The sequence below is a fragment of the Giraffa tippelskirchi genome, chromosome 6 (assembly GCF_054371585.1).
Source record: "Giraffa tippelskirchi isolate mGirTip1 chromosome 6, T2T-mGirTip1v1.2.pri, whole genome shotgun sequence".
NCBI lineage: Eukaryota > Metazoa > Chordata > Mammalia > Artiodactyla > Giraffidae > Giraffa > Giraffa tippelskirchi.
The window spans coordinates 171,392,178-171,404,707 of record NC_137280.1 but is presented as its reverse complement, the minus strand read 5'-3'; the positions used below and the strand labels follow the sequence as shown (position 1 = coordinate 171,404,707).

At 36.6% G+C, this 12,530-nt stretch overlaps 1 protein-coding gene across 30 annotated transcripts in view; it reads right to left on the bottom strand.

Moving 5' to 3' along the window:
* PPIP5K2 (diphosphoinositol pentakisphosphate kinase 2) overlaps positions 1 to 12,530 on the bottom strand; it is a 78,190-nt gene that overhangs the window by 37,540 nt on the left and 28,120 nt on the right. For 19 of the 30 annotated variants that reach the window (XR_014057482.1, XR_014057483.1, XM_081503656.1 and 16 more), the window contains 6 exons: positions 12,368 to 12,453; positions 10,248 to 10,373; positions 9,992 to 10,113; positions 9,542 to 9,724; positions 2,292 to 2,433; positions 291 to 514 (listed from right to left, as the gene is read on the bottom strand). Coding sequence is in view for 27 of the 30 variants with exons in the window: in XM_081503656.1 (XP_081359782.1) it covers positions 291 to 514; positions 2,292 to 2,433; positions 9,542 to 9,724; positions 9,992 to 10,113; positions 10,248 to 10,373; positions 12,368 to 12,453 (883 nt within the window). In the remaining 3 variants the exon portion in view is untranslated. The remainder of the gene's footprint in view (positions 1 to 290; positions 515 to 2,291; positions 2,434 to 9,541; positions 9,725 to 9,991; positions 10,114 to 10,247; positions 10,374 to 12,367; positions 12,454 to 12,530) is intronic. The other 11 variants (XR_014057484.1, XM_081503641.1, XM_081503636.1 and 8 more) reach the window with 1 other exon arrangement.

Here is a 12,530-nt window from a genome sequence, read left to right as displayed (position 1 = left end):
AATACTAAAGTGATTTATCCCATCATATTTTCAGTTGTTCGTTGTTACTATATCATTAGTCTTTAATTAAGAGTATCAATTCTTAAATTTTAAAAGGTCATTACAAACTATTAAAAAATCAAACAGTGATTTAATACAGGAAGTTTTTGTAAATTCACAACGACTCAATTTCCTTTTTAAAGTTATAGGTTTACTGGGACACAGAAACCAACTCTCTCTTAACAGTGGATAGATATTTTAAAAGTATCTATACAACAGTACCAGAAAATTGATATGTAGAAATTACTTACCTGAGGGATAACTATATCTGCTAATGCCTTTGAAAGCCTATACAATTCCATCGTGTCTTCTAATTTCAAGGAACCATTATGTTGGACATCATATTTTATACAGTCATATATGTCAGGGATCTTGCTAATATCATATCTTCCATTTTTTGTTTTAAAGTCTTTCTCCAACTTGGACCATCTACGGAGCATGAGCTCTAAGGTCTCACTATGATAAAGCTGAATATCTAAAACAAGATAACAATTTTAGTATATTAAACTTGTTAACAAGCTAGGAAATATCATCATAGGCATATACTATTAGCAACCATGTATTTTGTAGATTTGAATAAAGGTATAAATACATGGGTTAGGAACTGTTTTTATAAAAGACCTTTCCATATGTTATATACATCAGTTTCCCAAGTTATTCACTAAGCCACTCTCAGAACCAGAGCACAGATCACCTTCCTATTGCTTTCTCCTTCTTATTATGCTGCCTGTTTGCCACTCAACTGTATGGTTTTTTGTTTGTTGTTTAGTTGCTCAGTCATGTCCAACTCTTTATGACCCCATGGGATCATAAAGACGCAACGACTCCTCCGCCCATGGGATTTCCCAACCAAGAATACTGATGTGGGTTGCTATTTCCTTCTCCAGGGGAATCTTCCCCATCCAGGGATCGAACCTGTCTCTTGCACTGGCAGACAGATTCCTTACCACTGAGCCACCAGGGAAGCCCCAACTGTATGGTAAGGCTACATAATTAATCAACTAACAATATTTTATTATCTTTCTCACGCTACCATAGTTAAAAGCAACTATAACTTTGCTATTATTCTTTTGCTGGATATATATTAACTCAGATAATACCTAGATATAGCAAAAACTGTGGAAAATTCTGAAAGAGATGGGCATACCACACCACCTAACCTGCCTCTTGAGAAACCAGTATGCAGCTCAGGAAGCAACAGTTAGAACTGGACATGGAACAACAGACTGGTTCTGAATAGGAAAAGGAGTACGTCAAGGCTGTATATTGTCACCCTGATTATTTAATTTATATGCAGAGTATATCATGAGAAACGCTGGGCTGGATGAAGCACAAGCTGGAATCAAGAGTGCCAGGAGAAATATCAATAACCTCAGATATGCAGATGACACCCTTATGGCAGAAAGCAAAAAAGAACTAAAGAGCCTCCTGATGAAAGTGAAAGAGGAGAGTGAAAAAGTTGGCTTAAAGCTCAACATTCAGAAAACTAAGATCATGGCATCTGGTCCTATCACTACATGGCAAACAGATGGAGAAACAGTGGCAGACTTGATTTCTTGGGCTCCAAAAACACTGCAGATGGTGACTACAGCCGTGAAATTAAAAGATGCTTACTCCTTGGAAGGAAAGTTATGACCAACCTAGACAGCATATTAAAAAGCAGAGACATTACTTTACCATCAAAGGTCCGTCTAGTCAAGGCTATGGTTTTTCCAGTAGTCATATATGGATGTGAGAGTTGGACTATAAAGAAAGCTGAGTGCTGAAGAATTGATGCTTTTGAACTGTGGTCTTGGAGAAGACTCTTGAGAGTCCCTTGGACTGCAAGGGGATCCAACCAGTCCATCCTAAAGGAGATCAGTCCTGGGTGTTCATTGGAAGGACTGATGTTGAAGCTGAAACTCTAATACTTTGGCCACCTGATGCAAAGAACTGACTGATCTGAAAAGACCCTGATGCTGGGAAAGACTGAGGGCAGGAGGAGAAAGGGACAACAGAGGATGAGATGGTTGGATGGCATCACCAACTCAATGGACAGGAGTTTAGGTAAACTCTGGGAGTTGGTAGTGGACAGGGAGGCTTGGCGTGCTGCAGTTCATGGGGTTGCAAAGAGTCAGACACGACTGAGTGACTGAACTGAACTGAACTGATAGTATTAAAGCTTTTTTATGACTGGTGCATCTTATTTTAAAATGTTTACAGCAATGAGATAGTGATTTTTATTTTCTGACCCAAGGAAACAAAATATTTACCTGATGATTTGGGATCTTCCATTCGATGTCTGATTTGAGAAGTCAAACTTTGTATTAAGGAATACACCTTGTCACAGGTCTTTACAGGATTTTTAATTAAATGCATTGATTTGATAAGAGAAATGCTTCCAGACGGAGTAAGCTACAAATGAATAGAGTATACATTTTTATATTTGGTTATGCTCAACTGACCAAAAGGACAATATACAAAATTTTCTAGTAGTTGGAGATTAAATTCAAACTACAAATTAAATCCCCAGATATAGAGGAGGAAATAAAAAACTAAAAATTTCATGTTAAAAAAATCCTAAACCTTAGCTAACATTAGATTATCCACAGGGAAAATCTAACAAAAGTGCTCTAACTTACAAAGAGATTTTATTCTAACACAGTGATATTTTACTGACTCACTTGGTATTTGAAAATATGGTTTAACCATTTGACACATATTGACAAGTAATAACCCTAAGACTATGATTATCATCACTTTTTCCAGATGAAGTACTTACGAGATTAAAGCACCTTTCCCAAGATCAAACCACTAGTATGTAAACAGTAGCATAAAAAAGCAGATAAACTGGCAGAGACCTGTGCTCTTAACCACCATGTAAATGCCTTTGTGATGAGATTTCTTCCAAGTCAACAAAAGCCATTAATGACAAAACAGTTTCAATTTTCAGTGTTGAAACGTTGCTTGGCAATTTAACCCTATATAAGTTTCTATAAATACAAAAAATGTAAAGTGGAATTCCACTTCTTGTTATGGTGAACTAGTTAATTTGGTCAATCTAACGACTGAAGCTTGGACAAATGTGAAGTCCAGGATTTCCAGAAGTGGAACTCTGGTCAACTCTGAATTTGGGGTTCAAAAAAGTTATAAACTGTAGTCTGCATTTTTAACAAGACCTTAGATGACTCTTATTCAAGTATAAGTTTGAAAAACACTCTAGTTCTAGAGTCCTTGCCTTGTCCGGGAAGAGAGTAAAAGTATGATGTAAACATTCAATTGGTAGATGTCATTAAAGCCTACTGTTACCTCTGGGGTAATGACAAAATAAATAATAAAATCAAACACAATTTTAAAACTACCAGGGAAATAAATAAATAAAAAGTACCAATTCCAATGAAGCAAGAAAGGAGAGAAAAATAAAAATAGGCAGTATAAATATAAAGCACTTAAAAGGATAAGAGTCATACATAAATTTGAGTATTTTTTAATACAAATGAAATAATTGCCCTAAACAAAGATTTTCATAACAAACTAAAAAAAACTACATGCAGATTTTAAGAGATTCATCTAAAAATAGTTTCAGAAAGACTGAAAGAGATATGAAGGGTATTATACAAACACCAAGTAAAAGAAAAAATTTTTGCAGCTATATTAATCTCAGACAAAGTATTCTGAGACAGAAACATACTCACTGAAATACACCAATTCTTAATTTGTACGCACTTAATAGCATGGCATCAAAATATATAAAACAAAGATTAAGAGACTATAAAGACAAGAAAAATCCATAATTACAGGGGGGAAATTTAACACACAACAGTAAAGAAAGAAAAAACCGACCAAAAAATATCAGGAAGACTATCTGTTTTTACCAAAATGATAAAAAGTTAGAAAAAACAAAAATATAACTTAAAAATGTATAAGTTTGGAAATTATAAAAGTACACTTCTAAATAATCTATGATCAAGGAAATCACAATTAGAAAATGTCCCAAATGGCATAAACCTCAATTTATGAATACAGTCAAAACAGTGCATAAAGGGAAATTTATGGCATAGAGTGTGTGTTTTAGAACAGACGGAACATTCATGATTTAATATGCATCCTTCTAGGGACATTAGTTTTTAAGAATTAGAGCAAAATAAAACTGTAGAAGTGGAAGGAATAAATTAAACAACAAAAATTAATAAAATTGAAAACCAGTATATAATTGACTGAACCAATAAATCTGAAAGACAGCTCTTTTACAAACTAATAAAGCTGATCAACTATGGCAAAAGTGATTAAGAAAAAAAGGGGGGGAAGACTGTACAATGTTATGAAACAAAAAGGAGTATCTCTACTGATCCTGCAGACATTACAAAGAACTTGAAGAGGACTGTATAAACAAATTTCTAGACAAATGTAACAATACAGACACAATATATGATAGATAAAAATTACTAAATTACTCTAGGAATCATAATTACAAGCTTTCCCATAAAGAAAATGCCCATAGGATTTATCAGTAAATTTTAGCAAACATCTAATGTAACATATATACATGAATTATTCCCCCCAAGGAGGACTCCCTAATTTTATGAAAATAGCATAATCTTGATATTGAAAGCAGACAAACACAACAGGGATAAAAAATAAAGGTCAATTTGACTCATGAACATAAATGTAAAACTCCTAACCAAAAATATTAGTAAACCCAAACCAGCAAGATAGGTATTTTTGAAATGACTTTATTCTAGGAAATGACTTTATTTCCAAAATCATATATTTAACAGACAGAAAGAGAATATAAAATGTAAAAACTTGTCATGACAAAAACTCTTTTTAACAAAAATCTACAGAGATCATACTTAATGTACAGTGTTAAAAAAGCTTTCCCTTTGAGAATATGAACAAACAGAAATGCCACTCAATTTAATATGGCTTTGATGGTGCTGGCAATTAAAGTAAAGCAAAAAAAAGAATTAAAAGCATAAAGATTGGAAAGGAAGACACAACCTGTGGATATCCTTTGGAAAGGTTTTTTAAAAACCAAGATAAATTACCAAGTTAATAAATAAGTTTAATACAGTTGATGTATATAAAGCCCATATTAAAAAAACTTTGTACATAGCAGCAACAGGCAGTAACCGTTTTAGAGGTACCATTTATAACACAAATATTTTTTTAAAAATTTGTTTTTTTTACAAACTAAAGGTCTAATTCAATCTAAATCAATATCCCAACAAGACTTTTGGCCAGCTTAAATAATTCATATGGAAATACAAGAGAAGTCAAGAAAACTTGAAGAAGGACCCAAGTAGGATTTGGGAGATCTCATTTAATGGCACAAGAGCCAACAAAGGAGTATGTTTCAGAAATGACACACATACGATAAAGCTGATCCTACAAGGTAGTGAGGAAAGGACAGTCTTTTCAGTAAGTGGTATTGAGACACCTGGATGCACATATGGTTGGGGGGAAATATCAACGTTGATATCCGTATCTAATGGCACACACGAAAGTCAATTTTTAGCTGTATGGCAGATAAACGAGCATGAAAAAACAAAATTTATAGAAGACCATACATGGGCATATCCTATGACCCCCTAGTTAGAACAAGTAATTATAAATAATAAATTAAAATGCACTGAACCCACAGAGACTGAGCCAGACCTGCCTTTGAGTGTCTGAGTGTCTCCTGCAGGGGCACGGGTCAGCAGTGGCCTGCCACCGGGACAGGGGCTCTGGCTGCAGCAGACCAGGTCACCCAGCGTGTGGCATAAGCCCTCCTGGAGGAGGTCGTCATTAGCCCCGCCATAGGGCTGCCGAGCAGACGATCCACAAACTGCAGAACAATTATACTAAAGAAATACTCGCACTGTTAAGAAAGTTCTAGGACCCACAACAGATTTCCCAACCTGGGGATCCGGCAAAGGGACTGAGAAGCCCCAGGGAATTTGACTTTGGAGGACAGAGGGAGACTAAGCCAGACTTGCCTGTGAGTGGCCAAACAATGCACCCATCTTCAGAAAACTGGATTATTAGAGATTTACTGAGCATGGCTCTGCAAATCAGAACAAGATGCAGTTTCCCTCACAGTCACCTCTCCCATCAGGAAGCTTCCATAAGTCTCTTATCCTTATTTATCAGAGGGCAGACAGGATGAAAACCACAATCACAGAAAACTAACTAAACGGATCACACGGACCACAGCCTTGTCTAACTCAATGAAACTATGAGTCATGCCGTGTAGGGCCACCCAAGCCCTACATGGTGTCATGGGTCATGGTGAGTCACGGTGAAGAGTTTTGACAAAATGTGGTCTACTGGAGAAGGGAATGACAAACCACTTCAGTATTCTTGCCCTGAGAACCCCAGGAACACTATGAAAAGGCAATAAGATAGGATACTGAGAGATGAACTCCCCAGGGCAGTAGGTGCCCCATTTGCCACTGGAGATCAATGGAGAAATAACTACCGAAAGAATGAAGGGATGGAGCCAAAGCAAAAAGAACACCCAGTTGTGGATGTGACTGGTGATGGAAGTAAAGTCCAATAATGTGAAGAACAATACTGCATAGGAACCTGAAATGTTAGGTCCATGAACGAAGGCAAATTGGAAGTGGTCAAACAGGAGATGGCACGACTGAATGTTGACATTTTCGAAATCAGCGAACTAAAATGGACTGGAATGGATGAATTTAATTCAGATGACCATTATATCCACTATGGTGTGCAGGAATCCCTTAGAAGGAATGGAGTAGCCATCATAGTCAACAAGAGTCTGAAATGCAGTACTTGAATGCAATCTTAAAAACGACAGAATGATCTCTGTTCATTTCCAAGGCAAACCATTCAGTATCACGGTAATCCAAGTCTATGCCCCAACCAGTAATGCTGAAGAAGCTGAAGCTGAATGGTTCTATGAAGACCTACAAGACTTTCTAGAACTAACACCCCAAAAAGATGTCCTTTTCACTACAGGGGACTGGAATGCAAAAGTAGGAAGTCAAGTGGCATAACAAGAAGCTTGACCTTGGAGTGCAAATTGAAGCAGGGGAAAGGCTAACCCATCACTTCATGGGAAATAGATGGGGAAACAGTGGAAACAGTGTCAGACTTTATTTTTTAGGGCTCCAAAATCACTGCAGATGGTGATTGCAGCTATGAAATTAAAAGACGCTTGCTCCTTGGAAGGAAAGTTATAACCAACCTAGACAGCATATTAAAAAGCAGAGACATTACTTTGCCAACAAAGGTCCATCTAGTCAAGGCTATGGTTTTTCCAGTAGTCATGTATGGATGTGAGAGTTGGACTATAAAGGAAGCTGAGTGCCGAAGAATTGATGCTTTTGAACTGTGGTGTTGGAGAAGACTCTTGAGAGTCCCTTGGACTGCAAGGAGATCCAACCAGTCCATCCTAAAGGAGATCAATCCTGGGTGTTCACTGGAAGGACTGATGTTGAAGCTGAAACTCCAATACTTTGGCCACCTCATGCAAAGAGTTGACTCATTGGAAAAGACCCTAATGCTGGGAAGGATTGGGGGCATGAGGAAAAGGGGATGACAGAGGATGAGATGGCTGGATGGCATCACCAACTCGATGGACATGGGTTTGGGTAGGCTCCGGGAGTTGGTGATGGACAGGAAGGTCTGGCGTGCTGCAATTCACGGGTCACAAAGAGTCGGACATGACTAAGCGACTGAACTGAACTGAACTGAAAGGCTAACAGAGTTTTGCCAAAAGAACTCACTGGTCATAGCAAACACCCTCTTCCAACAACACAAGAGAAGACTCTACACATGGACAACACCAGATGGTCAATACCAAAATCAGACATTGTATTCTTTGTAGCCGAAGATGGAGAAACTCTATACAGTCAGCAGAAACAAGACCGGGAGCTGACTGTGGCTCAGATCATAACCTCCTTATTGCCAAATTCAGACTTAAATTGAAGAAAGTAGGGAAAACCACTAGACCATTCAGTTCAGTTCAGTCGCTCAGTCAATCCTAAAGGAAATCAGTCCTGAATATTCATTGGAGGGACTGATGCTGAAGCTGAAGCTCCAATACTTTGGCCACCTGATGTGAAGAACTGACACATTGGAAAAGACCCTGATGCTGGGAAAGACTGAAGGCAGGAGGAGAAGGGGACGACAGAGGATGAGATGGTTGGATGGCATCACCGACTTGATGGACATGAGTTTGAACAAGCTCCAAGAGCTGGTGATGGACAGGTAGGCCTGGCGTGCTGCAGTCCATGGGGTCAGAAAGAATAGGACAAGGCTGAGCGACTGAACTTAACAAAGGAAAATCTCACCTGGAAATACATGGAAAATTAAGAACTTATACTTTATCAAAGGAAATCATTAAGGCTCAAAGTAGCTGGTAGTACTTAGAATATGTATAACAAAGAGCTCATATCCAAAATATACAAAGAAATTCTACCATTCATTAAGCAAAACACAGGCAACTAGTAGTAAAAAAGGACGACTTGAAGAGTAGGCTTCATGAAAGAAGATACCTAAATGGTCAATGAGTATTAAAACCACAGTAAGGTACTACCATACATCCACTTTCAGAACAGTCAAAATTGAATCATCTAAAAATACTGAGAATAGAGGCTATGAATAGTCCAAAAATACTGAGAATAGAGGCTATGTAGGGCAATGACAATTTTCATGGGCTTCTGATGGGAGTATAAATTGCTTCAGTGACTTTGGAAAACAGTTTGACATCATATACTGATACTGAAATATAAGCACACTGTGGGCCCCAACACTTGCCCTCCTAGAATATAATATACCAAGAGAAACATGCTCATCTACACTAGGAGGTATATATGAATATTCATGGAAGTATTAATGGTAACAGCTTCAAACTGTAACAATATTAGAAAGCATATATAAATTGGAGCGTATTCATAAAATAGAATATAGATCAACAAACTATGGCCTGTAGGCGAAACACGACCTGTAATAGCCTGTGAGTTAAGAAATGGTTTTTACAAGTTTTAAAAAGTGGTTTAAAAAAAAAACGTAAAGAATAATGCAACAAGTAACTATATGTGATCTGAAAGGTGTAAAATATTTGTATCTGGCCTCTCACAGAAAAAGTTTACCAACCTCTGAAAACAATACTACATAGAAATGAAAATTAATCAACTATGGAAATTCTCAAAAATACGGATGAATTTCACAAACATAATGTTGAGAAAAAGTCAGACATTTAAACAAAATCCCATTACAGGAAGCTTAAAAAATATCCAAACTGAGACTACAGTAGCTACAAATGCGTACTTATCTGAATAAGCCTTCTTATGACTATAAAGAGCTAGGATAGTGGTTATTTCTATCAGATAACAAGGAACTGCAACTGGGAAGGGGCACACAGAGGCCAGAGTTGTTCCAATTTTCTGTTCCCCTGTATAGGGATTATATGTCTCTTTGCTTTTGTAATACAACAAGCTCTGAGTTTGTTTTATGCATTTTTCTGTGTGCATAATATTTGACAATGTAGGAGTTTGCTAATACCCACCTTTTCATAATCTTCTGCAGTAAAGTCTCTGTCTCTCTGAAGTATTTCATGAAGTCTTGCCTTTACACGTTGCTGACAACTGCTTAAAGAATCACTATCACTATCCAAAAGGCCATTCATATTTGCACTTTTCACCATTTGAACAAGAATGGGTGTAAGTTCTCCCTCTAGAGCTAACAGACCCTAAACACATTAAATAAAAGCCAAAAGAGATTTAAGAATTAGTATGCAAAATAGAAGGCATCTTAATTATTTTGATACATGCAGAATTTCACAGGGTATACGCTTACTGTTATAACAAACTTTATTAATACAAATTGTCATAGTCATTTCAGGGTTTTAGTGTGAAGTTCTCGAATTTAGAATATTAAAATATTACCTCAGTAAAAATCTTTTAAAATGCTATATCAGATGAAAATTCTAATAATTCTAAGAAACATTTATTTATACCTTTGCAAAAGCAGCTGCAGTCATCTGAACTCGTCCTTCATCAGAGGCGTATATTTTAAGGTCATGTCGGTAGGTACTATGTAATCTAAGTAAACCACAACCAGGAAATCCTGCATAATCTCCTGAAAATAAATCCTCAAATCACTTAAGCTATATTTTTATCTCACTGTATTTCTATACTTAATAACATCTCAAAATGAGGATCTGGAAAGACGATGTATGAATCTGACTGAAGTAAAGAAACGCCAAGATTTACCTTGACCTCCGGGATACATACACCTGAAAGCTCTTCCGAGTTCTTCGGCCTGGACCCTGCCTGCAGGGGTTAGTTCTCCTCCCCACTTTAGAACCAGAAGTAAGGACGGCTCTTCGCGTCGGCTGTCTAAGATAGATGTGAATGGATAGAGCAAACGTCAAGTTTTCTTCTTTTAAACAGATATATTTCATGATTATTTTTTTTCTTTTTGTCTCTTCTGCAGTGGAATGCGGGTCTTACGTCGATTCATTTGTTCCTTAAACATATCTATCCTTTGTAGGCTGTTGCTTCTACTAGGAATACCACTTGCTTCACTTATTAAAATCTTACTAAAATTTCAAAATCTCTCCCATACTCTAGAAAGAAGGCTCTTTCCCAGTTTTCTGAAAGGAAACGTCTCCCTATCCTGCTCTCAAAACGGTATGAGAGCCAATGGTATTTGCTGGATGTTTTTAGTTGTACTAGATATGCTAGATTAAGAGCTCCCTGATGACAGGTTCAGAGCTTGTCTTTGCAGTGCTGCCACACAAAAGGGAATTTTATCTGAAGTGAAGAAGATATATACATTTTTATGATTAGTAACCAGTGATTTGTACAACTTTTAAGAAGATATGAGGTAACAGAGCTTAATATTTATGATAATTTACATTTACGAGTGAGATATATGATAAAATATAGCCAAGAATAGCTTTTTAAATTTGGAGTTGTGGAATCTGTATGTTCCAGAACAAAGTATTTTCTCAGACAGAGGACGTCTGAGTTTCTATACTGAATTTTGACCTACTCTTTCTCATGTCCTAAGATCTGTGTTGGGTTCCAGAAACAAAGGTCATTTTAAAAATAGCAAAATAAACACTAAAGAATTTGATGATTCACTGAAAGTGATAGAAAATCATCGTTTACCCTGGGGCCAGTCAGTAATTGTATGTGCTTTACCATGCAAGCCAACATCCACTTATAGAAAGGCAACTGATTGACTTTTTAATTATAGTTATTTATGGAATGCTTTTGATATAAACATCAAAATATAGAAAATTAATCTGCATTGTTACTAATCATGCGGTGTGACAAGAGAGCAATATATGAACTTTCAGAATAAAGATCAACATAGTCAAATTTCTGCTTGCATTTAATCTTTACTTCAAGTTTTGCTACTATAAATAGTGGGCCACTGTGAATATCCCTATAGAAGACCTTTCTCTCAAGACCTGCCTATCCCACTGGGATAGATTCTCTTAAGTATAATTAAGGTCAAAGTATATGAAAAATTTTTGAAGTTTCCCCTGCATGCCACCCTCCAGTTGCACCACGCACCGTGCAGGATCTCAGGTCATGGACCAGGGATCGAATCCATACCACCTACAGTGGAAGCACAGAGTCTTAACCACTGGATCACCAGGGAAGTCTCATGAAGTTTTTGATATGTACTGCCAAATTACTTTTCAGAGTTGTCAGTTTACAGTACTACCAGTAGATGAAATTCTGTCACAATGCGTTTTCATCAGCATTCCTTATTACCATTTGAAAAAAGAATAAAATGAGAAAACACTCTGCCAGTGTGATAGGCAAGACTGATTATTATTATTATTGTACTGGGCATCTTCATTTCTCCATAAAATGGGTCCCCAATCCATGATCATTTTTCTTTTGAAAAGTAAATGAACTTATGGATTTTTGTGCTCACTGCTCTTAGGAGACTCATTTTAAATGCTTACTCTGATTTATTGAATGGAGAAAAATATCTACTTTAGAAACATGGTGATGGTGTATTTTTTCAAATATTCTTTTCCTACTTCTTGAGTTTTCTTCCTTTTTACCCTGTATGGGTTAGGGACCCATTAAGTAATAATTAGTTATAAATAAATAAGCTCTCTAAAGAATAAAAGAGCACTCCTAAGCAGTTTTTAAAATAATAAAAGGTATCCTTTACCTAAAGGAGAAAAGGTAAGAGACCTTTTATTTTAAGGATAGAAAACATAGTTACCATGCTGTACATTATTTTTCCTCTATTCAGCATGCCAACCCCTAAACTATTTGACAGAAGATTAAAAAGGTAATCAACAATGAGTAGCAAGTTTCTACATATAAATAAAAACTAACAGGAATTAATAGTGACATACCCTCTTCTTCACTAGATGTCTTAGGACAACCATGAGGGAGATAGGTTAACTGGACCTTACGATTTATTCCAGAAAAATGGCCATACCTGAAAAATAAAACGGCAAATACAACAGACAATATTTAATAAGCATGCAATACAACCTCCTAAAGAAAAACTAAAAT